Source organism: Girardinichthys multiradiatus, chromosome 3, assembly GCF_021462225.1.
Source record: "Girardinichthys multiradiatus isolate DD_20200921_A chromosome 3, DD_fGirMul_XY1, whole genome shotgun sequence".
NCBI lineage: Eukaryota > Metazoa > Chordata > Actinopteri > Cyprinodontiformes > Goodeidae > Girardinichthys > Girardinichthys multiradiatus.
Genome location: NC_061796.1, coordinates 17,694,212 through 17,721,620, shown reverse-complemented (window position 1 = coordinate 17,721,620; position 27,409 = coordinate 17,694,212). Strand labels below are relative to the sequence as shown.

Sequence of the window (27,409 nt, the reverse complement as noted above, 5' to 3'; positions counted from 1 at the left end):
AATATAACCTTTAAGTTCTTGTCTGTTAGCCATTAAACTTCTTGCATTCCATTGTAATATTAACATTTACTACTTTCACCAGATGTTCCTTGTCTCCCATCTACCTCCAACTTTTTATTTATGTTCTCCCATGATCCCTCCTTAAACCCCAACAACATTTCAGCTCCTCTCACTATTATTTTAATCTTCTCAGTTTTATGCTTAACTTGGTCAGTACAGTTTATAACATATGCGACGAATAATATTAGTTTTTCTACTGATATTGTAACATTTTCTTCTGACTGTACTTTGCTTTGCTGTGGAATTTGATTCGCTATTTGTTCAATCTTTCTAGTTTTCTGTTCCTTCATATTTTTAACTGCTTCTGCATAGCTTATGTTTTTAGTCATTTTAATCTGTATGATTTCTTTTGACTTCTTCCTTACTTCACATCCTCCATACGTAACTCTATGTTGCCCTCCACAGTTACATTTTTCTTGTACTTCTTCTTTACATTCTTCTAACGTGTGATCTTCTCCACATTTTGGACATCTCTGCTTCCCTTTACAAACTGCTGCTATGTGTCCATACCTTTGACATTTGAAACAACGAAGTGGTGGAGGGATATAAGGTCTAACCTGAAAGCTGAGATAACCTATTTTAATGTTTTGTGGCAACTCTTTTTCTTCAAATTCAATGAGGATTGACATACTTCCTACTTTTTGTCCATTTATTGTTTTTGACAATCTCTTCAAGTTATTCATTTTTGCACCTATAATACTTCTCTTAATTTTATCAAGATCTTCATCTAGAGGGATCCCATAAATCACTCCTCTAATTTTTTTATTTTCTCCCATGATTTATTTTCTCCAACACCGTTTTCTTGCAGATATTATCCACCTTTAAAGCCTTGTTCTTTTGTTCTTCATTTTTACAAACTACCAATAAGTTTCCATCTCAAAATCTTTACCATTTCAACATCTCCAATTTTCTTTTTTATCTCTCTTGACACCACAATGGGGCTGATGTTATCCTGTTCTTCCTCGTTCTTAAGTTTTAATACTATTTTAAATTCCTCCCTCATAACTTTCCTCCTAACTATCCTTTCTTCTTCTGAACTGCTTCCTTCCAATTCTCGTTTACTACCTTGAATATCACCAATTCCCTTTCCTTCATCTATTTTATTTCTTCCTCATCCTTTCCCTCTTCCTCTCCCCGCTGGCGTCCTCCCTTCAAAATCCATGTCTTCCTCATTTCCTGTCTCCATTTCCAACCGAACCATTCACATACCAGTTTATGCCCAAATCCGATATATTTCTATGTTTTGTTTTTCCCGCGCCGCACCAAAACCGTTTTTCTTCGACGTAGTCTCGCTGTGACGCCGTTCAAACAGACCAACGGGGTCCGAGCCTGGCCCACGCGGGACATTACATAAAACCGTTCTTTTTAAGATAGGAATTAAATGAAATTGTGAGTTTAAAAGTAGTTGATTAATGCAAAATAAATAAGAAAATTAAAATATGCTTTCAAAAACAATAAAACAAATAACTGTTAGAATATTAAAGGAGGTGAGGTTGAATTACTGTGGGTTATGTGAGAATTACGAAAGTTAATAATGTAACAAAGCAGGTTCTAAAGACAGAAAACAATGGAATGTCCATCATCAGTGGTATCAAAAATAGGATAAAGGAGAAAGCGTTTATATCAATTACAGCAAGACGCGGTGGTGCTAATTCAGCTCAGGTGGGGGGAAAACACTAGTCTGGTTTGGGCTAGTTGAAAGGTGTTGAAAGGTCGAATCAGTGGAAGTTATGCTTTTCAGATGTATAAAAGTTATTTAATGGTAACCTCTGGTAAACATGATGACTCTGAAAGAGCTGCAGAGAAAAATCTGTTGAAACACACCCAGAAATCAGTCGTTTATGGAAGACCAGAAAAATGATGTGAACATTGAACCTTTTGACCTACATTGAAAGCCCTATGTGCAGTGGCAAAATAACACTGTGCATCACTCCAAGAACACCATCACCACTGTGAAACATGGTGGTGGCAGCATCATGCTGTGCTTTTCTTCAGGGGGAAGAGTTGGTGGGAAGTTGTATGGAATAAATACAGGGCAATCCTGGACGAAAATCCGTTTGGGGCTTTTGACATTTTACGTTTTGTAAATACTTACACATTGTTTGTTAATGAACTAAATATTTCTACTTTTAGATTTTTGAACAGACATAAAACTTTTCAAAAGTTACCCAACAACAGAAAATGAAGTTGGAGGGGGTAGCACATACAGATATGTCTTGGAAACACAGCAGAAGTGCTCAGACAAACCTAATTTACTGCGTTGATATAAATAAAACCTGTGCTCAGGTCATTTCACAGAGTCATTAAGAACCTGAATAGCCACAGAAAGAGATGATAATGATAAACACTTCCACATACCGTGTCTTTCAAAAATATACACTACTGGTCATAAGGTTTAGAAACACCTTCTCATTTAACAGTTTTCTTTACGTTGATGACTATTTACATTGTACGTAGATTCTCACTGAAGGCATCAAAACTGTGAATGAACACATATGAAATTATGTAGCAAATAAAAAATTGTAAAAGAATGTTGAATATGTTTTATATTCCTTACAGCCCTTTGCTGTGATGACTGAAATATTAACCTTTGGCCGTCTCTCAATGAACCTCTGGGAAGTTCTTTCAAGACTTTTTGGAAAACCATTTCAGGTGACCACCTCATGAAGCTCATGGAGAGAATATTAAGAGAGCAAATCAGTCATCAAAGCAAAGGGTGGCTATTTTGAAGAATCTAAAATATTAAAATGTTTAGAGTTATTCCGTATTTGTGTCTGGTTCATACTAACACACGAGCATACTTTGATCTAAACCATCCCTTTGTAGCTCTGACTGTATGTTCATTGTCCTGCTGGAAGTTGAGCCTCCATCCATCTTCTGATCAGCTTCTCTGTCCATGCTAAAGCAAAGCATCCTCACAGCATGATGGAGCTGTCGTCATGTTTCACACTGGGGACAGGGTGCTCAGAGAGATGTTGAGTGTTAGTATTCCCTCACACACCGTCTGGCCTTAACACCTCCTTCAACAGGTTTGCTGTGTCTTCTGGCTTGAGGTAATTTACTAACAGTGCGTATTGCTAATAGTGAAATTACGGGGGTTGAACTGAATTCTAGTTTAGGGGGTGAATATATTTACTAGCTGCACTTTCAGATTTATCGTTTTCCTTCCACTTCACAGTTATGCTCTAGTTTTTATTGGACTAAAATCCCAAGACATATTGAAGAATGTGGTTGTAAAGTGACAAAATGTGAAAGAGTTCAAAGAGCATAACCTATTTGACCGTGTGAACGTTCAGATCCACACTCCTAAACAGTAGATGGCACCAATGCTCCACTGATGTCGACGCCGAGCGTCGTTTACAACAGGAAGAAGAAACCGGAGCGTTCCTGTTCACTCTTTACTAGAGGACGTTGGTGTCACAGAGGAGAGGGGATCGTCAAATAGTTTTTCTTTCCACCAAACTACACATAAAGAAGAACCGAGAGGAAGATGTTTTCCCGTGCAGTGAGACCAACACTCAGCCTGGCTCGGAGCCTGTCCACCTCCTCACAGAACCACGCTAAGGTGGCGGTGCTTGGCGCTTCTGGCGGCATAGGCCAGCCGCTGTCCCTGCTGCTGAAGAACAGCCCGTTGGTGAGCCACCTGGCCCTCTATGACATCGCCCACACGCCCGGGGTGGCCGCTGACCTCAGCCACATTGAGACCAGGGCCCAGGTGAAAGGCTACATAGGCCCCGACCAGCTGGACGCTGCTCTACAGGGCTGCGAGGTGGTGGTTATCCCCGCCGGCGTGCCGAGGAAACCCGGTATGACCCGGGACGACCTGTTCAACACTAACGCCACCATCGTAGCCAACTTGGCGGACGCCTGCGCACGTAACTGCCCCGAGGCCATAATCTGCATCATTGCTAACCCCGTGAACTCAACGATCCCCATCACGTCGGAGGTGATGAAGAAGCACGGCGTTTACAACCCCAACAGGGTGTTCGGGGTCAGCACCTTGGACATTGTCAGAGCCAACACCTTTGTTGCGGAGCTTAAAGGTCTGGACCCGGCCCGTGTCAACGTCCCAGTGATTGGCGGCCACGCTGGGAAAACCATCATCCCCCTGATCTCCCAGTGCACTCCAAAGGTCGAGTTTCCTTCCGACCAGCTGACTGCTCTGACCGAGAGGATCCAGGAGGCCGGTACGGAGGTGGTTAAAGCCAAGGCGGGAGCGGGCTCCGCCACCCTGTCCATGGCCTATGCAGGTGCCCGCTTCACCTTTTCCGTCCTGGACGCCATGAACGGGAAGGAGGGCGTGGTGGAGTGCTCCTTCGTCAGGTCTGAGGAGACGGAGTGCAAGTACTTCTCCACACCTCTGCTGCTGGGCAAGAACGGCATCGAGAAGAACCTGGGGCTGGGCAAGCTGTCAGCGTTTGAGGAGAAGCTGGTAGCCGATGCCATCGGTGAGCTGAAGGCTTCAATCAAGAAGGGCGAGGACTTTGTGGCCAACATGAAGTAATCAGGAGCTGTTTGAGTAAAGAAACCAACTGTAATTGATAATTAGTTTTGTCTTAAAGGCATCAGACTGAAGGTCCATCAGTGTTTCCTCTCTTTTTCTGTTTGTTTTGTTCCCCCCCCCTTTACCAACCACAGGTCTATCCTGTGGGTATAATTTGTGCCCATTCTCTACTGTACTATGATTTCTGTTTTTGCCAATCTAAATGCAGCCTGTACTTGCATAGACATTTCTGCTGTGAACAAGGAGGGAACACTGTCATGCCTGCTGATTTACAAATGGTTGTTAACTAAAGAGCAAAATCACTCCACCAATAAACTGATTACATTTAAAATGCTTCTTTTTCTTTTACCTGTCTTTCACAGTTTAAAAGGGTGAAAAAGTCAGTGATCAGCCGGTCTGGTTAGGTTACTCTGTGCAGGGCCGGACTTTAGCAAGGGCTTACTGGGGCAGTTGCCAAGGGCTCCAAAATAATATTTTTATTAATAGAATCTCCAAACAAAACTTAGTTATTGATCTGTTCAATTTTTATGTACACAATTTTGTCCTGAGTGTGGATTTTGAAAATTTGTGTTATTTGAAAATGATGTCACAAACCTAATCATGTACCCTAAGTGTCAGTGACTGTGTCGTAGCGCCACACACAGGCCTGACATAGTTACTGTAACATTTTGTATTGACAAGTCGTATGGGTGAAGACATTTCTAGAAAGGGTCCTGCGTAAATATGGACGTCTTTTTTGTTTGTTTGCTTTTCTGACACTAGTGGCCTTTATTCAGAGTAATCAGATGGAGAAGGGGGAAGAAAGGGAGAAAACTTCCCAACGTTCAAAATCAAACCCCAGATAGCTGAGTGGAGGACTAATAACCTCCATATGTGGGATGCCCACTACACCCTGCACCATCCGAATTGTAGATGAACTTTTAGAAGGGATTAGAAGATAGCTGATCTCAGGAGAAACTTATTATACAAGGCCTGAAAATCACTAAATTGATGTATAGCTAAACTGGCACTAGCCCATTATGTGACAGTGGTTCCCATTGTAGGGGCTGCAAATCAACAAATGTTTGGTCTTGAGTTTCTATTTGGAAATTAAATCATTTTAAATCACATGCCTGGAATATATGAAGAAATGTAGAAACAACACCTAAAAAAGAAAAAACGAACATATTTCCTATTGATGCTGCTTGTGTTATTGCACCTGTTTAAATAACCTGGTAGAAATGGATTCTCATTCAGTAGTCGGGGTCACAAATGAAAAGCCGAATAGTTTGGGACACACAGCTACACGTGATCACTCTCTAGCTCTACAAACAGGACTGTCCCAACAGGTTTTCGGTGATTAAAACCACTGCTGTGCTTCAGTCCAGTGAAAGGAAGATTTATGGAGCTGTATAAATTTGTCATAAAACAAACAACAGACACAAATAGAAACCATTACAGCTTTATTTTACATACAGTTTTTTTTTTTTTTTTGGTTTGTTTGATGAGCAGTTTTGTTTGGAGCACAGAATCCATTCACAAAAAAGGGGAGAAAAAAAACAGATCCAGAAGATTTAGCACTTTTCTGCATAAACGTTGCTTTCATCACACATGTACATATTTCAGTTTTTGACACAGCACTCAGCTTTCCCTACATCTGTCAGTATGAAGCTGGCAAGAGCTAAAACTCATATTTTGTTCTTTACAAAATTCGCACCAGATAGATCTACACAACAATAAAAAACTGCTTCACACAGTGTATTGCAGAAGTATTCATATGCCTTGAACTTTGTCACATTTTGTCACATTACAAGCACAAACGTCCATATTTTTTATTCTGATTTTCTGTGACAGAACAATGAGGGGTGAGTAATTGTGAAGGATGTTGTAAAGGATAGGTTGTTTTCAATTTTTGTTTAAAAATGCCTCTGCCCCAGTCTCTAGTCTGCTAACAGGTTTTCCTAGACAGCTGCATTATATCTAGCTCCATCCATCTTCCCATCAAGTCTGATCAATGTTCCTGTCCATGCATATGCTGTCACAATGACTAATCAAGGATATGGTGTCTTCAGGGTTGATGTCCTCTCATTTCCAGGCATAGCATTTTGTATGTAGCATAAAACCTTGGCCACATCCAACCACATCCTTTTATCATGTCTGCTGTGTCTGCTACATGCCTGAGGGTTAGCGTTAAACGGGACTCCTCATGGCTTTGTTTCAACCATGGTTATCTACTTGCCACTCATCCATCAAGGCCAGATTTGTCTATTGTGTGACTAAGAGTTGTCAGATGACATATTTCTCACCTGATCCCTGGATCTCTGCAGCTCCTCCAGAGTTACCATGGGCCTCTATGCTGCTTTTTGGATAGATGCTCTCCTTGCACAGCCGTTTTAGGTGCATAGCCATTGGGAGGTTTGCAGTTGTGCCATAGTCTTCCAATTTTTAAATGGTGAATTGAACAGTGCATCACATGATTTTTAAAGCTTGCGATACCCTTTTATAAACTTTTCTACAACTTAATTCCTGACCTGTCTTCGGTGTTCCTTGGTCTTCATAACGCTGTTTGTTCCCTAACGTTCTCCAACAAACCTTCACAGAACAGTTGTATTGTAATCAGATTAAATTACACACAGTCGGAGTTTACTTACAAAATAGATGACCTCTGAAGGTGATTGGTTGTGCTAGATTTTAGTAAGACATAATAGATTAAAAGGGCCTGAATGCAAATGCAAATTGCAGTATTCAGATTTTTATTTGTAGAAAAAAAAATGGAAAACAATGGATCCTTTTCATTCCATTTCACACTTATGTACCACTGTGTGTTGGTGTAGGACATAAAATGTCTACAAAATACATTTAAGTTTATGATTGTAATGGGATAAAATGCAAAACAATAATCAGCAGGAATTAATACTTTTGCAAAGCACTGTAATGCTATAAAATCTACATTTGGGACCAAGGATGCACAATATTATACCGAAGCTCCATTAAATAACCATATGAACAAGCACATATGTCTCTATCCTAGTCAGTCTGTATGACAGTCCTCTGCAGTCACAGACCATTCCCAGTTTCCCAACACCAGTGTTCCTTAAAGCTTTCACATGAGACACTTTGAGCGGTAATGATGCAGTTTTTGAGATCAAAAGGGCTTTTTTATAGTCTATGAATGTGCCCCATAATGCTGATGTAAAAACGGCCTGTTAAACCCATACAAGTAGCAGCAACACCCCTGTAAAGAGGGGTCAAAGAGGGGCGAGATAATGGGTGAGGGGGAGATGCCATGGAACAGGAAGGATGGGAAGACAACCAAAGGATGTCGTCGTTTGTCCCCAGCTTTATTGCACAAGGCTGTCTTTAGGAGAGACTGTTTGTGAGTCGTGGCCTCTTCGGTGTCTGTGCTCTGTTTTGTTCCTGTTATCAGAGTCTTCACTCGCGTCCCTGTTCCGCTCCCGCTCCCTCTTCCTCTCCCTCCGGCCCTCTTGGCTCTCCTTGTCTTTGCGGTTGTTGCGATTCCTCCTCTCTTTTCGGTCGGTCTTCCTCTGTGCTCCTGGAAAGCAAGGAAATTTATCAAGAAGATTATAATTCAGGCAAGCTCACAATTTTCTAACATGCCACTCATAATGAAGTAAATTCCGTTAACCTAAATTTGCTTGCTATAAATGTCATAATTCCATTGGATAAAAGTGATCTTTCATTAAATTACATTGATGTAATTTTATTCCATCGTTGTAATGTAATGCTGAATAAAAGTGAAAGGATTTCCTACTGTTGAATTCAGATATAGACTGTATAAAAAAAACACAATTTTTTTTCCAAACTTCTAACATTAAACATTTCTTTTTTAGGTTGGCTGGGATTATTGCAGTTATTTCTATCTGCTAAATTCCAGAAGGATTTAAGACAGAAGATAATATTTTATCACTTTCTTCAAATTCAAAAGTTTTACAAAATGTGTAGAGTTTAAAAGACAATACTAGGGAAATATATGTCAACTTCTGATTTTGAAGAAAGTAAAATAAAAACTCTCATTATTCTGGAATTTTGTAAATGGAAAAAACTTTGCTAATCCCATCTGACCTAAAACAGGAGAATTTGGTCTTATTTATTCTAAGACATTAAGAGAACAAGGTTAACTTTTATACCATTTGTGTATGAATCTGATTTTAGTTGTAAATCTGGATGGGTATGGAAATGCATTTCATCAAGCAACACACTTTAGTTTTGGTGTAGAAAGAAATAACGAAATATGAAATATGGTTAGTCTTCCCCAGTCTTTACTTGTAGGAACCGCAAAGATAGACTGAAAACCAACATACATTATGTTGAGTGCTTGAAGACAGAAGTATTGTTGATTTTCTTTTTACCACTAGGTGTCAGTCTTTACTAACAAGTAGCTGCTCTGCTGTCAGCCTGTCAGCTGTCGTGGCACTCTGCATGTGATCAGCAGACCTTTGTCGAAAATAGAAAGCCTTTAAATACACCCCCCCCCCCACACACACACACACACACACCACGGTCTATCTGATCTTGCAACACTGTCTCATACACAAAAGTGGGAGTCTATGGAATGCTGAAGGTTTTATCTCTGCCTGAGCTGCGGTTATTAATGATAATAACAAGATCTACTCTCAGGAAGGCTGGAGATGGGACCTATGAGTGAAAGCAGAGGAGGGCCCTTTCTGTTGTTGTACGGGTGCTGCTCATGTGTGAGTGGAACGGAGCAGTACGGCTTGCTCGGCTGTTGGCTGCCTGTTTGGGGATTGTGAAACTGCTGAAGTAGGCAGTAGCCTCAGACCCAGGGAGAGCGGAAAAGACAGATCTGTCTCTCCTGTCTGCAAGCTTTTTGCCTCTCGCCTAACCCTCCTACATGCATTAAACAGGCCGGTCTCTGGTTGGACCATGAACCAGGTGTGACTTATGCATTTTACATTGCTGGAACAGATACTCCCTAATTGCTGTGCTACATTTTCTGTTTGACATTCCATAAAGAAAAGAGGTCTTGAAATGGAAATGGGGACACAAAAATTATTTTGAGTAAAACAGAAGCGATAGTGAAGGCAGCCAATTTTATGGATGGATGAATGATGGATGGATGGATGGATGGATGGATGGATGGACTGGGTAATCTGCTCCACTGACTCACCATGGTTTGCCCTCATCCTCTATAAACACAGGAAGTCCCCTTCAATCTCATTGTTTTTTCTGTCCTAACACCATAACTATTTACAAGTTCAGTGGATTAGTCATACTGTAGCCCCAGTTCTTTTGTTGAACCAAAGCAGAAACCTAATCCGTGCCAATGGTGAGATGATTAACAGAGTGTTTATCAATCCAACGTGCATTTGTTTTGGTGGTACAGTTTTTGACAGGCCAAATGTAAACTGTGAGTAGAGAGTGGATAAACGTCCCTAAATGAGACACCTATATTGTTTTAGAATATGTACTGCAAAGACATTCAAATTTCCATTTGTTATGCGTTGTTTCAAAAGGACGAGTTTACAGACAGCTTGACTTGTTCGAAAAAAATCTTTAATTAACATACCAAGATTGAAGTTTGGGGTAAATTAATCTTGTTGGAACAGACTTGTTTCTCATAGAAATGTATGTATGATTATTGCTGAACTTGCACCATTATCAAGCACAGTCTGGCATAAAGTCCATTTACTCATGTGACTATGTCTTAGCAATCATCTGCATGAATTCTCTCCTCATATTAATTAAATTTGCGTGAAAGAATAAGGGCAGAGAAGTTCACGTATCCTGGTGTCTTGTTAATGAGCGATGACAGGATAGAGTGTAACCTGATTTGCTTTGTCAGAAACTCCCAAAGACTCAGGTGGAGGCCTCAACGATCTCCTGGATCAAAGAGTACCTGACAAACAGACCACAGATTGTGAGACTGAAGGATTGCGAGCCTAACCAGGTAGTCAGCACCACAGGAGCACCACAGGGGACTGTACTCTCACCATTCCTTTTCACTCTGTACACCTCAGACTTCCAGTACTAGACTAGAACGAGCAGGAGAGTGTAGCTGGGAAGAGACGTTTCTGGGTCTTCCTTATGGACTTGTTATCTCCACGATCCATTCTCGGATTTACAGAAGAAAATTTATTTCTGGGGCAGATTTATGTGTCATCAGGATAGGATATGTTTTTGCCAATGTTAAGCCTGTTGATGATAAAGAGGAAAGGGCCCAAAAACAGAGTCTTAAGGCACCCCTAGCTTGACTGCGGCTGTATTCAGGTATTATTGAGAGTGAAACTGCTTCCCGTTGGATAAGTAATACTTAAAGGAGGATACCAACATGATGAGGTAGGGGATAACAAGGATGGAAAGAGATGGTGTCAGAAAAAAAACTGATTGGTCAAAAAGAGTGAGTAAGAAGAAGAATAGTGACTACAATAATGTGTTTTACTCAAGACTAGATAGGGTTTGAAAAATTTCTTCTAACTCACACAGAACAAGTTATATACACGCTTAATGCTGCAGTCCTCTCAGAAATGATAAATAATGGTTTCAAGGATGTGGTCTAATTGTCTTTTTTTTTAGCACAAAAGTTATTTTTCTGGGAGCCCATGAAAACACCCAGTAAACTAAACCAGCCGCTTGTAGATATCAATGACACACAGCACTCGTCTGAGCTAAGAACAAAGAGAACAGCTTTATAGAACAAGAAACCACTTATAGCACAATGGCAGAAAAAGCTAGAGAAAGGAAAACACAGGGAAGTAATAAGTGAAAACCCATCATGTTGTGTGTTACTGACAGACACTGTGGTTTTATGTTGGTACGTCCTTTGTAGCAGTCATTCTGTCGTTGGGGGAGCTTTTGGCGGGAGACAGACTGGGATTAAAGGCCTTGGGCTGTCCAACAAGTGGAATGCCTGCTGCATGGCTGCCAGGATGTTACGATGGGGGTTGTAGTGTGAGTAATACTCAATCACTCATATACATGCATACACACTGCATGGATGGCTAGTGGCAGCTAGTAAATCTATATGCTTCTCAGTGTGTGAGAAATATATGTGGTGTCTTTTTCTGCTCAACAGACAGGCAAATGGTGCATCTAGCTACAGAGACAACCTTGGTTCTATTGAAGGACAAATTAGCCAACAATCTTTTCAGAGAGTATGAGTGAGGTTGTGGGTCTCTGCTTATATAATCAGTGGGTTATTCTGAACAGAAGCTTAGTTATGCTATATCTGGGTATAATGGTCTTTGGGATGTCAGAGGAGTAGGCTGTTAATTATTTATGCAAAATAAGCTGCTCAGTATATCTTTCTTCTGGTAAACAGAATGCAATGATTAATTTACGGCAACATAGTTTTTGTTTACATAAAGATTTATGAAATATTACAGATTTCAGATTTTGTTTGATTGTTTAAATGTTCAGGAGTTTATGTTCTACTGATCCCAACAATACGTTTCTCAGTAAGACAGCTTCTATATCCTCTCGAAAGAGAAAAATAATTTGATGAAGAGAAGAAAAGCTTTGTAGAATTCTGGGCTGTTACCTGGTTGAATAAGGCATATAAAAATAAAACTGATGCATTAATCAATTGGCTAGAGGCTGAGACCAGCCAATTCTCTCTTTATCAACTTTGATTATTCATTCATTAAATGCATCAAAACTATAAACTATGGTCATTTTCGGTCGGAAAAGTTGCATCAAACCACAGCATGTTCTTTGATGCACTTCTTTCAGTTTAATACAAATCACATGATAGCTAAGGACATATGCTTGGATGCATAAATGGGGATAATATTGGAATTCCTCCTTTTCTCTTGGTTTCAAAACCACAATATCTATTGTTTTGGTGACCTTGCAAAAAGAGATCAAAATCGTAAAAGCAAATCTCAAAGGAAACCTGAAGTTGGTTTCGGCCAGGAAAAGCCTGATCAGTGCATCAAAGAAATAAAAAAACAGATAAAGAGGAAACAAAAGTTGTGAAAAATGTAGTAACATTTTCCTACTACAGGAATAGGAATAGGAGAGAGAGGGCAGAAGGGGGAAGGAGGGCTAAAAGCTAAAGGAAAAAGAACAGAAAAGGAAGAAAGGAAGAGGATGGCAAGAAGGATGTATCAGTGTTGGAGGGCTGTTGGAGGATTACTCAGGGCTCTCTGAGGTCAGGCCAATGACCTCCTAGCGTGTGCAGAACGTAAACAGCGAGGAGAGGATGCACTGCGGCAGATAATTAGCTTCCATTCACTATGCAGTCTCTTGGAGATCAGGCAACTGAGTAATCACGTGTAAAGGTAAAACTGATAAGAACAGTCTACTCTCTGTCTCTCTCCCTCTCTGATTTGGCTCTGGTGGGATCAGTGGCAAATCATATGGCTGAGGAGTTATTTTAAAGATGGAATGTGTGCAAGTGCATTTGTGTGTGTGTGCAAGCAAATTACGTGTGTGTATTAGCAGCTGTGGGGATAAACCAGTGCTGATCCCCTGGTCGCCTTGTGCCTCCCAGGAGGATGTTGATGTTGAGCTGGCTGACTCTGCTCCAGAGTCAACTGCTTTTTGCTGCATCACACACACACTGATGCACACATGCACACTCGTACAAATAGTGTAAGTGTGAGGCCCCAGGGAACTGGATCTCAGCCTCCTACCCTGTCTGCAATCTGTCATTTAACACTGAAGAACCCCAAAGAAAAAACAACCAGCCGTAGCCGACAACCAACCACCTCGGTACCCACACACACACACCGAAAAAACTCAAAGTGGTCGTAAATGTGCCGTGGGTGGCAGATTTCACAAAAAAGTAGACCCTCGTCTGAAAGTAGTTTTCATCCATTCATTAGAAATGATCACGCTATTCCCTGTTTACTGAGAGCACAGAGAGTGGTTTTACTGTTTCAAATTCGAAGGGGGTCTGGTGGGAAAAAAACACAGCATACCCATTGCAACATCACACATGTGTGCTCCCCCCACTGTCCTGACTGCAGCCACAATGACAGTCCTCTGAGTAAACAGTCACAGTCCTGAGCGGAAGACAGGCTTGTTCTGGTTGTACAAACTGAAGCAGAGCAGTCTGGAATGCATAGAGCTGAAATTGTGCCCTGTGATCCAAATACAGCGTTGGCAGTGAACCTGAAGGATTGGCAGCAAACACCATTGGTTTTATTGGCTGTTTAAATCAATACATACAGTTTGTTTGGCATCATATTGGACCAGAGGGCCTTTAATAAGGAGAAAAACAAACAGCTACTTTGCCACAAGTGGGTTTATTTACCTGGACATCTCTTCTTCTTGACCAGACAGTCTTTGACCTCAGAGATCTCAGGGCAGGGATTGCCAAAAGGAGATGGATACTGCAGGACCTGTCTTGTGCGGGTCTCCTGGCCTCGTCTGAAGCCACAGGTTCTGCCCGATCTGGAGCAGGGGCTCCACTCGCTCCACTCACCCACCTCACAGTGCACTGACCGGGGAAACATGGAGAGGGGACAATAAATGTTCTCTGAAAGGTCAGACTAAGTTAGTCTCATTTCCTTAAGCATACAAAACTATTCATCCACCTCAAACATTTTCACGTATTTAATGTATTTTAAGGGGATTTTATGTGATAGACCAACTCAAAGCAATGAGAAATACGTGGTTTTCAAGGTTTTTTTGTACAAATGAAAATTTGTGTTGCAATTGCCACCGCAAGTTTTTTGAGCTCTGTCTGTCTTTGCAAAAAAAAACAACAACCCCTAAACATATTAGATGATGATCATCTGTAACATACATTTTAAGTTTTGCCAAGGATCCTCAGTTTGATTTAAGTCTAGAATTTGACAGGGTCATTCTAACGCCATACTTTGATCCAAACCATTCCAATGTAGCTCCGTGTCCCTGTCGAGATTCAAGGTAACTCCCTGCCCATTCTCAAGTCTTTTCCAGCCTTCAAAAGGTTTTCTTCCAGTATTACCCTGTATTTAGCTCCACCCCACTTATCTCACTAACTCTGAGCAGCTTCCCTGTTCCTGCTGAAGAAAAGCATTCCTTCAACATGATGCTGCCACCACCATACAAGGTTTTGGTCTAATCTGACCAGAGCACCTTCTTCTGCAATTTTGTTGTGTGCTCTAGGTGGCCTGTGTAAAACTGCAAATAGGATATTATATGGCTATCTTTCTCCTCTTTATCAAAAAGGCCAGATTTGTGTAGGTCAACATATTCTCCCACCTGAGCTGTAGATCTCTGCAGCTCCTCCAGAGTTACCATGGACATTTTGACTCCCTCCCTGATTAATGCTCTCCTTGCTTTGCTGTCAGTTTAGGTGGACGGTCATGTTTTAGTGCGTTTATATTCAAGTAGACTATATTTACTAATTAGGCCTTCTGTAGGCACTCACTGGACTAAATTTTATTTAGGGATATCGGAGTAAAGATGTTGTAAATCATGTATCATTTTCTTTGTTGGTCTTTCATGTGAAATCTCAATAAAAGACATATCCAGGTGCATCTCACAAATTAAAATATTGTTAAAACTTTTGTTTTATTTCAGTAACTCAATTCACAATAAATAGGTTAATTACAGACAGAATGATGTTTCCCAGCCTTTATTTCTGTTAATTGTGATTTTCTCTTTAGAGCTAAGGAAAACATAAAATTTTACATTAGACCAAGTAAAAAAAAAAATTTCTAATACAGGAATGTGGGCTTAATGAAAAGTATGTTTAATACCTGCTTGAAGGATGTTATTTTCAAATAATACTTTTGATCTGACAAACGAGCTTCATCGGAACACATATTTTACTATACTGAGATGTACCTGTGTGTTTGTAGTTATACATAAATGGTAATTAAAACGTAAAAGAAGTGAAAAAACTAAATCCTTTTCAAGCATAAATCAAATTTCAACAAATGTTAAAACATATATTTACAATTAATCTACATAAGGTACAGATATGAGGATTTTTGATTTGCACATGGTATTTATTGTCATTTTGATTTTTTTAACTGCTAAATATTCACTGATATATAGATTAAAAAAGAAAAGGAAGTAAGCTAAATAATTGTCAATGTTACTTTATGGAGAAGGGGAGAGACAAAATGAGTCTGCATCTGTTCCCATCTTTTTCAAATATGTAAATTAATTCTATAATTTATGTTCTTTTTTCCCATTTTGTTTATTGAATTTACATGTTTACATGAATTTACAATTTACATCTTTTGCTTTGAGTTGTATCTGCTATTTGTTGCGAATAAAGGTGCCCAGAGAAAGCAAACATACCCACACCCTCTCACACAGGACTTACCTTGCGATGTGCACTCCATTAGTTTGTCATTGGGCTCATAGTCATCTGGACAGATGTGGTAGCAACTTCCCTCCAGCTGATAAAGGCCTGGCCGACAACGTGTACATGTGTCGCTGTTCACACATAGCTCACACTCTGCAGAGCATCCTGTAGACACGGTTACACAACTGAGTTCAGCATGTTTTTGGACACACCAGGTGTGCAAAGAACCTTTATTTCATTCGATTTGATGTTTATTTTTCAGCCATGAGAAAAGTAAAATGAAGACACTCACTGGGAACACACTCCCTCTGTGCGTCATTGTGGACCATGCCCACGGGACAGCTGTCCAGGCACTTGCCCAGGTGAAGGTAGAACCCTGCTCGGCAGCGGGTGCAGAAGTTCTTGTTAAAGCATGAGTCACACTCTGATCTGCACTCTGAGAGAGAGAGAAAAAAACAGAACCACCGATTTATCTGCTATGTCCAGTAGGCAGATTGATGCTTGACTGGCTGGCTGTAGCACACACTTAATTAAATGACACAAAATGGCAAGACTTTGTTTGAGTTTTCTCAGTACATTTATTCATAATGCAGTGCCAGAGTTAGTTTTGCTTGTAAAGATAAATGCTGTTGATATAACACAAATCTGAAATAACTATTGTGCCTTGCAAAAGTAGTAATACTGCTTTAACTTTCCCACATATTGTCACGCTACAACCAAAAACCTAATTGTATTTTATTAGGATGTTATATCAATGACCCCAACAAACTAGTGCACAACTGTGAAGAGAAAAGGAAATGATGATCACGATTTTAGTTTTTTCAAATAAAATCATAAGTGCTAAATATATAAGTGCAGTTTGCATTTATATTAAGGCCCCCTGAGTAAATACTTTGCAAAACTTATGTTCAATTATGTCTCTACCAGGTTTGCACATCGTGTATGGACATCAATTTTCCAGCTCTTCCTCAGATTTCCAATTGGATTTTAGACTGGACTTTGACTGGTCCCTTCTAAAACATGAAGAAGCATTGGTCTAAACCATTCTATTGAAGCTCAGGGTTGTCCTGTATGGGTGGTTAACCTTTAGGCCCAAACTCAAGTTTTTTACAGCTGCTAACAGTTTCTCTTTAAATATTTGCCCTGTATTTAGCTTCTTGCATCTTTTCATCAATGTTAAACCGGTTCCCTGTCCCTGTTGAAGACATGTATCCACACAGCATGATGCTGCCACCACTATGTCAGAATGATGTGTTCAAGTTTATGTGCTGTATTAGTTTACCATTTAATAGACTTCTAAAGGCAATTGGCTGAACTGGATTTTATTTATTGTCATCGGTAAATCGGTAAACAGGGCAGAATACTAATGCATGCTACATGTTATAGATTTTTTTTTTTATAAATATGAAAACCAAGAATCCTTTTCCTTCCATTTTACAGTTATCCATTTTTGTGTTGGTCTTTTACATATATTCTAATAATATATAATTTAAAATCCATCCATTGTCTTCCGCTTCTCCAAGTTGGAGTCCCGGGGGCAACAGGTTCAGGAGGGAACCCCAGACATCCCTCTCATCCCAGCTCATTCAAGGTGTAAGGCAGACAGGATATGTAGTCCCTCCAGCAGGTTCTGGGTCTTCCCAGGCAACTCCTTCCAGTGGGATGTGCCTGGAAAACCTCTAAAGGAAGGCACTAAGAGGGCATTTTTATTAGATGCCCGAACCACCTGAACTGACTTCTTCCAATGAGGGAAAGGAGCAGCTCTACTTTGAGCTCCCCCTGGAGCTCCTCACCCTATCTCTAAGGCTAAATGCAGCTCCTCTCCTAAGGAAGCTGATTTTGGCCGCTTGTATCTTAGATCTCATTCTTTCATTTATTTTATATACCTCATGTGCATAGATAAAGGTCGGAACGTAGAGGACTGCTCCAGTGCATGCTGGGGGTCATAGCTTGAAGAGGCCAACAAAAGACCTTCTCCAGGTCTACAAAACACATGTAGACAGGTGTAGCATACTCCCATGACCCCCTCAGCAATTCTGCGAGGGTACATTTCTAGTTCACTGTTCCCTTGGAGGCTGAGAAGTGTGATCCCCCGATAATTGGAACACACTCTCCAGTCCCCATTCTTGAAAATTGGGACCACCAGGCTGAATCTCATCCTCACCTGCTGACTCTTTGTAATGTCACAAAATGTAAAAAAAGAAGTTTGAAGGGTATGTTTCCATAACAGATCAAAAAACAGAAAATAATAACCAACTGAACCCAGGAATTATTTATGCAAAGGAGGGATTTGCTACATAAAAAGAAGACTTTAAAGCACTCCATCATCTTTCTCCAAGTTTGTTGCTAGTTTTTTACTCACTTGTACAGGTGTTTCTCTCTGGGGATCGAGTGCCGTAAAAGCCAAGAGGACAGGAAGTCATGCACACCCCGATCTGCTTCATCCCAATCCTCTCCAAATGCATGAAGAGACGAGGCTTGCAGGACAGACAGCCATTGTAGTCAGAGCATGTCAGGCAGCCACCTTGCTGGCACCCTGAGCTCGCACCGGTCATCGCTGTAGGCAGAAGCAGAAGACTTTAATTGTGACAAATGAAACATTAATATTATATCAGAAAAGTTGTATAAAGCATACTGTGCAAATTCAGGCATTTGACCAGCAACATGGCAACGTTTTTGGTTGGACACTTGGAATTTCTTTCCATCCCTGATAGGGATAATATTCTTATCAGTTTATTTTATCACTGAAGGTTTACAAAGTTCTATGAGGGGCAATTTGAGTCATAATTTGGTCTGCCACTCTCAAGTTGCTTTTACACCGTCACATGCAATCTATGCTGGCCTATTAAAAAAATGCATGATAAATGGTTGAAACACTGAAGTGCATTTTGTGTAACATCAAGTACTGTCACTTCATTTCAGGATAAACTGACTGGGTTAGGATCAAAGTCCAATGATCATTGAGTGACCTCAAGCTGGAAAACAAGTTAGGTATGCTTCAAACATTTGGCATGCTGAGCTGAGTACACCTTCATCAGGGCAAACAGAATATTTGCATAAACACATTTGTTTAGTATATATGGTATTTTCTGCTCATGCTGTAAAGTTTTTCAACATATACAAAAAAAAAGATTCATGGCAACTTGGCTTAGCGGATAATCAAATTGTTTATGCTAAAGCATCAGATGTGTGGAAAGGCAGAACTGGAATGTTATTTACTATGGCAGCATATTTTACCTTGCCACTGAATTGCAAAGCAGATACACAACAGTGTCAAGAAGATACTACTTACAAATATTTTTAGAAGTAGTAACCAGCCCCATATAAATTTGAGCCAGTTCTTTCTTTAATTTACAGTACATACGTAATACAAATTATATTAAAGTATAGATGTTTCAGACAGTGTATATTAGTCAGTCTATAACAAAGTAAAGATATACTGGGATTATTTGTTGCAAAACTGGCTTAAGTCAACAAATAGACTAAATAGAATAAACTTTTATAAGGTTTTTTTATTTGTTCTACTCAAATCACTCTTACATTAGAGTCTCATTCACAAAGCCACACCAACAAGAAAAACATGGTACACACCCTGGCCCAGCCTTCCCCTCTCTGTGGTGTTTGCATGTGTCTGTGGTAATGTGAAATGTTGCGATGAATGCAGAGGCATAAATTATGGGGTAATATTATGGCGTTTTGCAACAAATTCAGAGGTGCATGCCGCCACATACTGTACATCATTGTATAACTCCACGCACTATATTCTATGTTTTAGTTTTGTATTTCATAAAAATAAGAACAATGCTTTATTTATAATACTCTTGATTTCCTCCCTATCTCCCCTCTGTTCCTAATATTCCTTTTAGACTGAATTATCTCCCATTCCGGCACTACGTTTACTGGCGGTGAGGAGTGTGACAGCGCATGCGCAATGCGAATCGACTAACTCTGTGCTCCACTAACCAGCCTGAGATCACATGACGCCAAGTCGCTGACGTAAATTTATATTCTCATAGAAAGAAATCGTTTTTACAAACTGTTATACCATATTGTATTCATAAAGAATAAACAACAACTGTAAACTTGAACTTTGTGTTTGTAATTTCTTGAAGCTGTAACATTTTATTTTGTATTCTTATAGAGAAAATATACAATACCTCTTTTGGATTTTACTTATGCACAACTATTGCTAATATGCACAAATTTTCGTCTTTACATACACACTGTTTTTGACAGCGTTCTTACCCCATAGTAAATCTAAAGTGCATTAAAATTAGGGTTGTGGCTGGGGTGTTTAAGACAGCAGCCCCAAAGCCCTGAGTGTCTAATGTATTAAAATTGAGGTGCATGTCTGCAAGACCCATCGTCCCACACCCCAAGGCCCAATGATGTGTGGTGTTGCATATGTAAGGGAGGAGGGGGTGGGCGCTAAGCCACCTCCATGAATCCCCACTGGGGGCAGCACCCCAACTGCACATCTACATGTGTTGGGGATGACTACCTTTCCCGCTGTACCACAGCCACCCTTAAACATAAAATGATTTTCCCCATAATTTCTTAAGCGTGTTAGTGTTGCAAACTCTAATAAGAAATTATGAAATCCAACTATATCAGTTGTTTTCAAAACAAAACAACAACTGAACCACGATTGGTTAAATGGTTAATTGTAAAACCTTTTACTTTACCTATAATAGACATTTTACTATTTGATTTTTGATTTAACGTAAATGTTTGATCATGTACGTTTAGATATTTCCTGTTGGCAACAGTTTTTAAACCTCTAGTTTTAAAATGAGGCTGAATAAATTGATCACACAGGTCAAGCCTGAACAATAACATACACAATGCAGCATCCCAGCAGTAGCAGTTGTACAGGTCAGTACCTAACATCACAGTAATGGTTGTCTCAGTGGTTTTCTCTTTACCTGAAGTAACAGTCCAAACCTTAGATGTCAAAGTGCTAAGCCAAAGTTAGAAAACAAATTAGAAAATAAATGGAGCAACACAGAGTTCAGACAGGTTGACAAACTTAATCTTCTTCGTATCAAATAGAAAGGCCTTTTACTGGAATCAAGGTATACCAAGGTTAAAAAACTTACGGTTGTAATACACTTGAACATTTATGTCATAGCAATCCTTTGACTTTAAGCTCTTTAGTGAGATGCCACAGAAAATGTCAAAGTGACCAAAGAGTTCTTTGACTGTATGGACCACAGAGTGATGCCCTGCCCGCTCCAGCCCCCCATCCTCATTGCTGCACGCTGCTGATCAGCTGGTTGACAGAAGACTACTGCTCTTTCCCGTCATTTATGGGAAAGACAAGTTTGTCTGTTTGTAAATGTTTAATTTGTGGAAAATAAAGCAGCAGCACCCATCACCTTTATAAAGTTAACACAATCTTAAAACTACAATTGGCAAGGTACAAATGTCATGGCTGTGAAGCCACCTGGATTAACTAGCTAGCTAATATCAACTTTAATTTATAAAGAGCAACATTAAACATTATTGTCATAAACAACCTTACAACTAAATATTATTATAACTAATGATGTATATATTATATTATTTCAGCAGGAGTAGGAATGATTGTTGCTTGTCTGTTTTAAATAAACCAGTTAGATCATGTCAGATAAGTTTGTGATGCTTGAGAATCTCATTCCGGCCCATGCCTGCAGTTTTGTGTTCCAAAAAACAATTTTAGGTTTTCTGAATTCGAACTATATTTGTTCCTTACAGCTGCAATGGACTGGCGACCTGTCCAGGGTGTAACCCGCTTCTCACCCGTAGACTGCTGGAGATAGGCACCAGCTCCCCTACAACTCTCTACGGAAGAAGTGGATATAGAAGATGGATGGATGGATGGTGTTCCTTACAGACTGCAGCTCCTAAAAATAATTACTAGTTGAGGAACTCTTGGCACCAACAGCTACCATCAAGCATTTGTGACAGCTGCCAATAAGTCTTTTATATCATGATGGAGAGAAATTTTGGCCCACTTTTCTTTGCAGAAATATTTTGGATGGTTTTTGAGCACAATTAGCCAGTTTAAGGTATTACCACAGCATCTTTAAGTCCAGACTTTGACTAGGCCAATCCAAAAGCATCATTGGTTTTAGCTGTTTAGAGGTGGACTTACTGGTTTGCTTTAGATTTTTATGCTGTATAACCCAAGAGTTGTTGAGCCAAACGCCATGAAGTGATGGTTGGGTATTTTCCTTCAGGACGTTCTGCTAGAGAGCTGATTCTTTTTATGTCGTGAACGCTGACATTAACTAGATATGTGAGGCCTGCATTGGTTTAGACTATGTTTTGGGATCTTTTGTGACTTCCTGGATGAGTCATCCAGATTGATAATGGAATATTTTCCTTATTGTTCAACGTGATCTTTATGTGTAGATAACAGTTCTCACTGTGGATCACTGGAAATGGCTTTGTAATCCATTCCAGATTGGTAGATGTCAATAACTTTTTTTCCTCAAACATTGGTTTATATTTATGAGTGGGTTTTCCCCTTAATAATTGAGATCATCATATAAAAAAACACTTTTTGTTGTCACTCAGGTTGCCTTTTTAAAACCAGTTTGACCACTTAAAACATTCAAGTCCAACAAAAAAAAAAGCAAAAAACAAACAAAATTTGTTGGAGGTGGGAGGTAATATTTTTACTTCACTGTATATTGAAGTTGCAAATAACTCCCTCAAATGTAACCTCAAGCCAAATCCAAAAAGCTGCTCATGGCTTTTTAGATTTGGCTGCAATTCTCAACCTCTGGTTTAAGATTTGCAGTTACAGATGTGTCTAATCAGTGGCACCTGCACGATCATATGTGCAGAAACTGCAAAAATACTTTCCTCATTTTATACCTTACTTGACCTACTTGAATTAATTCTACATTCCTTATGTTTTATGAAAATGTACAGTAGTGCATCATGCAGGTCATGAAGTGTCATGCAGGTGAAAAACATGACACTTCCTCCCTTATCTTAGCATCACTTGGAAATGCCTTATACACTTGGTATATTTCTCAGTTCAAGCTGTGGCTGCTTTAGCTGCCAGTTGATCATAGATCATAGACAATTTGTTTGAAATATCTTGACTGTCTTTACAAGTGCTGTCCACTGGCCCACATTGGTTCCTGCTAAGCTGCTCAGACACAGGAATTCAGCTTTTCACTTCAGCTAGTCTGCCTTCATCTTTGTAGCACACGAATAAATGAACATGTTTTTATGTATGTTGAATAATAGAAAATAAGAGAAAGCCATTGCATTAAGACACACGATTAAATAATCAGTTGTTTATCAAGGATTGTTCACATTTTGTTGTTTAATCTTATACTTTATTTATCTCTGAAGAAAAAAGTGATTTAACATCACTTAAGCAACAAAAAATAACTTTATTTTAGCAATTGCACAATTCAGAAAAAAAAAATGTTTTTCTATGCTAGGAAAAAGTAAGCACCCCCTAGTTCTGATAGCTAATTATACATGCTTAAACGAAAATAATTTTAGTAAGGCACGTCTTGTAGCAATCTACTGGTGTGAGGAAAATTTGTTCCACTCTTTACTTTCAGCTGTGAAATGTTTCTTGCACGCACAGCACGTTTCAGGTCACCTCTAGCTTTTTCAAGTCATAGTAAAAGTGGGATGTTCATAATTTATTCCTAATCAGAAGTAGCTTTTTCTAGATTTTATAAAAAAGATTTTCTTTCCAGTTTTATGGTTTATCTATTTTACTTGAATAATCAGTATTGTTAAGATTCTTATTAAATGTCCATACGTCCAAATGTGTTACAAATACACACAGGTTGTAGTAGTTTTTCACATAAGTCTATGTGTCTTTTACTGTAGATGCTATCATGCAAACATCACTGATGACACACTCATTGCACCCAGAGCTTAATTTTTTTTGGTAGGCATCATCATCACACAGGAAGTTTGTGGTTTTGTCTGCTGCTTGGTAATCCTGGACTGTTAACTGAATGGTCATTGACTCTCCTGTGACTCTTTTCCCCTTTTTTCTAACTCCTGTGGTCTGTACTCTTTCCCCAACTAATCCCTCCATCCTCCCTAATATCTGTCGGAGTGTTAGATATCTGCATCCTTGGAGGAAGTTGGTTGTTAACTGTTTATTAGTCAGTGCAAAGGTTAGATGATTGCTCCTCATTCTACGTAAGAATGAAGGTAATGTTGCCATCCCGTCTACAGAGCAGAATCGCATGCATCAAGAGATGTTTTGAAAGACACCCGAATGGTTTCAGACTAAAATCACATTTCATGTTATCATGTTCTTCTGCACAGAATGCAGCGAGCATAGTCTGTTCTTGAGGAAAAATATCATAAACTAAGGTTTTGTCTCAGTGACCTTCCTGTTTGCATCCTGCCAGCGCTGTTCACAATGGCTGTTTAGTAGCTGGTTAGAGGAAATAAACGGTTAGGGACATAATCTTTGTAATGAAACTTTCAAGAATACAATGAAGTTCATCATCTGAATGCTAAAACTTTTACATGTTCTGTCAGTTTGAACCATTTATCCATTAATTAAGATTTTTTGTGATAGAGCTTCACATGTTGGCCCATATTTGCGAATAGAGTAGTGTGTTTATTTTCAGTAGAAGCACAGCTGTTTTATTAGAGAACATTAGTACGCAAACAGTGTCATAAACATAAAAAAACACAGCAGACAGGTCAGGAGGAACGTTGTAGAGACGTTTAAGGCAGGATCAGGTATAAGGCAATATTCCACTGTACATCCAGATTGGATCCAGATTGGATGTACAGGCTCAGTGACTGTGGCTTTGTAGGAAGAGTAGTCGTCTTGCAATCAGAAGGTTGTGGGTTTGATTCCAGCTTCCTCCTGACATATGTCGATGTTCCCCTGGGCAAGGCACTTAACCTCAAGTTGCCTACGTATTGGTGTATGAGCGTTAGTGAGTGCAATTGGGTGAATGTGGCTCTAGTGTAAAGCACTTTGAGCGGTCTGTATGACTGGAAAAATGCTGTATAAGTTCAGTCCATTTACCAAGTAGCACTGTTAGATCCTTCATTGGATAATGGAAACTCATAGTAGTTGAACTTTTTAAGTCTGATTTTTATGTAAGAGTGGCAAGAAAAAAAATCCATTGCAGCTCCATTCCTAAAGGCCGGTGTCCTGCTAGTTTACTCCAACACAGCTTATTGAAATAGTCCAACTACCTCCTCAGCTTGAGCTATTTTGCAAAGAAGAATGAGGAAAAAGTTATATCTTCAGATGTGCAAAGCTGGTAGAGACAGCTCTGCCCCCAGCTTCGCAATTGTGCACCACTTTGCGTTGTTTTGTCTCCTAAGATTAATACAAAACACATTCAAGTTTGTGCTTGTAACATTACAAAATTGGGAAAATGTTAAATGAGATGTGACTACATTTGCACCTTCGACGCTGCACTACAATTATTGCAGGACTATTTAAAACAAAGAACTCTTAGTGCAAACCAGAGCTCTAATACCAAATCAACTTTTCAGTCCCAGGTGGGACGGATAAAAACATCACTCAAGGGCTCTATTACCGCAGATTAGAGACAGCTTTCAGATATGCTGACAAGTGATGCATGAAAAAGTCCAGTTATCATTGCTCCTCTTTAACTGAATCGGTCAAAGAGCCCATCTGGCAGCCTTCAGTGATGCTGTGTGGGTATAACAGAAAAAAAGGATGCTTTATTGATACTTATTTCAGGGAAGGGAGACCTGGTCATAGCCCAAGAAACAAGACATGATGTTGGACTTTAGGGAGATAGATGGCAGAAGAAATCCCGGCAGAGGCTGCATGGAACATCTCCTGACTCCTGCTGTCTGCTTTGCATTACTTGTTAGAAGACACGATCATGACTGCAGCCAACATCTGGAGAAATATTTCCAAATTTAGAACAATGATGTAAATACAAGAAGCTCGTCAGACCTCTAAATATGGTAAGAAAATAACATCAGCATGTTCAGCTCGGGTACACAGACCGTTTAAACCGTGTGCCTGAAATCTGCTGCGCTGACCGCTAGAGAGCGACGCAGGAGGCTCAGCTCAGAGCGATAGCTGCGGACTGCAAGTGGGCCCGCAATTATTTAATCAACCCCATTAGGTTCACTCACAATGATGCTGTAGAATAAAAGCTTGGTCACACAAAAAACAATCTCCAGATGACACTTTTCCGTCAAAAATTGATTTTGTGAACGGAAATGCTGGAGATAGAGCTGCAGGTGGATTTGGGAAAAAAACATGCATATTTTATATTAAACACAGTTTAAAAACATCGCATTTGAGCTCGTTATACAAAAAAAGAAAAAAAAAAAGAAATAAAAAAGCGCTTAAATCTCAAGCATCTCCCAAACTTATTCTGACCTATCTAATAGATAAGTGACCTCATTGTTCAGAGCGTTACTAGTGTAAAAATAGTCTACATAGACCTAAGTGATAAAAGCTAATCTTTTGGACCTGGGAAATGCAAGTTGGAATAAAAGAATGACAGAAGCTTGCTTATAATAGCAGAAAATTAAGATTTTTGTCTGAAGTGTAACAGGTACCTCGATTTCTAAGTCTTAAAAACGGAACAATCTGAATTTAAACTGCATGTAATTGTTTTTATTCATTTATTCTTTTCCATAAATCCATGAATAAAACATGTTCATTTTTATTTTTTTCCAAACTTTTTATCTTGACCTTCCTGTTAAAGCATCAGACATCATGCTGATCTACTTACCTTTGTGCTGGCGGTGCCTGGAGCTGCTGTGCGACTGACAACCAGTGTAATCCATGCAGTTCCAGATGATCAGAACAAAGGAGATCAGTTGTAATTGCATAGTAGCCCAGAAATGAGACTCTTAAAGCCAGTGTCAATGTTCACCAAAACACGTTTTGTTTTTGTTTTTTAACGTTTTTCCCCGCCTAAAGGAGATTTAAGTTGGAGCGCGAAAAACTCCTAAACGCAGCAGGACGCAGCCCAGCTGTGTGGTGTTATGTGGTGGTTGTACCGTACCGTGGCCCAATGATGCCTGGGCCGTTTAGACTGTAACATCCTGGATAGAGTCCACATATGTGCTGAGAAAACCAGTCTTCGTCAGAGGTCCGTTATCCTTTCAGCGACGGGGAACATTTTCTTAAAAAAGACAAAGCGCTAAAAACCCCCCTCCACTTTCATCTGTTGCGCACAATCAGAAAAACGGAGTTACACATCAGTATGTCTGTAAAAATACTAAGAAGGCTTTAGTGGAATACTGAAGAAGCTTGAAAAGTTAAATCCTTTTGTCCAAACTCCATATTAGCGTACCCTTTCCTGTCCTTTGGTGGAGATGCGCCGTGCGTCCCAGTGTGAGTGGATACTGCGCCAGGCGCGCTTATTCAGCTCAGCATCAGCTGTAGCAAACACACACAAACACACACACACAAGCACACTGGCATAAAGTAAAACAAAAAAATCAATCAATGTTAGGAATCACTAAAGTAATTCCCCAGCAGTGTTCCGCAGGTCTTGATGTACAACCGACACCTCCTCATGCTGCTCGCCGTATCTGAACCAAAGTAAATCTCCGCAGTTTCAGCGCTTTTCTGCTTTGCGTGCAGGACCTATTCACTCCCTTGATGACTTCAGCCTTCTGCTGTCTCTCTCTCTCTC

The 27,409-nt window shown here is 39.8% G+C and overlaps 2 protein-coding genes and 1 long non-coding RNA gene across 4 annotated transcripts; 2 read left to right on the top strand and 1 right to left on the bottom strand.

The window, feature by feature from the left end:
• The first annotated feature begins 3,424 nt into the window (after window positions 1-3,424).
• Window positions 3,425-4,895, top strand: mdh2 (malate dehydrogenase 2, NAD (mitochondrial)). Its single transcript, XM_047361119.1, has one exon. It carries the CDS (start codon window positions 3,551-3,553, stop codon window positions 4,562-4,564), a length of 1,014 nt encoding a protein of 337 aa, XP_047217075.1. The 5' UTR covers window positions 3,425-3,550; the 3' UTR covers window positions 4,565-4,895.
• A 1,094-nt stretch (window positions 4,896-5,989) lies between these two features.
• Window positions 5,990-27,393, bottom strand: rspo3 (R-spondin 3). The gene is made up of 6 exons (XM_047361120.1): window positions 26,498-27,393; window positions 18,136-18,330; window positions 16,066-16,209; window positions 15,792-15,938; window positions 13,782-13,967; window positions 5,990-8,096 (listed from the first exon to the last, which is right to left on the bottom strand). The coding sequence occupies exons 1-6, from the start codon at window positions 26,595-26,597 to the stop codon at window positions 7,885-7,887; spliced, it is 984 nt and encodes a 327-aa protein (XP_047217076.1). The 5' UTR covers window positions 26,598-27,393; the 3' UTR covers window positions 5,990-7,884.
• Window positions 9,064-19,861, top strand: LOC124865750. Of its 2 annotated transcripts, none has more exons than XR_007037656.1 (4): window positions 9,064-11,473; window positions 13,811-14,013; window positions 18,696-18,764; window positions 19,640-19,861. It is a non-coding gene; the product is annotated as an uncharacterized LOC124865750 (long non-coding RNA). The 2 variants fall into 2 exon arrangements; XR_007037655.1 differs by having other exon boundaries at window positions 13,807-14,013.
• Window positions 27,394-27,409: the final 16 nt, after the last annotated feature.

What these genes read in the sequence shown, in the direction of transcription:
- mdh2 (XM_047361119.1), top strand. Translation starts at nt 3,551, where the DNA reads ATGTTTTCCCGTGCAGTGAGACCAACACTCAGCCTGGCTCGGAGCCTG.
- rspo3 (XM_047361120.1), bottom strand. Translation starts at nt 26,597, where the DNA reads ATGCAATTACAACTGATCTCCTTTGTTCTGATCATCTGGAACTGCATG. An exon ending in CAGGCACCGCCAGCACAAAG is followed by an intron (nt 18,331 to 26,497) that starts GTAAGTAGATCA and finishes TTCTGCCTACAG; the next exon opens with CGATGACCGGTGCGAGCTCA. An exon ending in ACAGAGGGAGTGTGTTCCCA is followed by an intron (nt 15,939 to 16,065) that starts GTGAGTGTCTTC and finishes CCGTGTCTACAG; the next exon opens with GATGCTCTGCAGAGTGTGAG.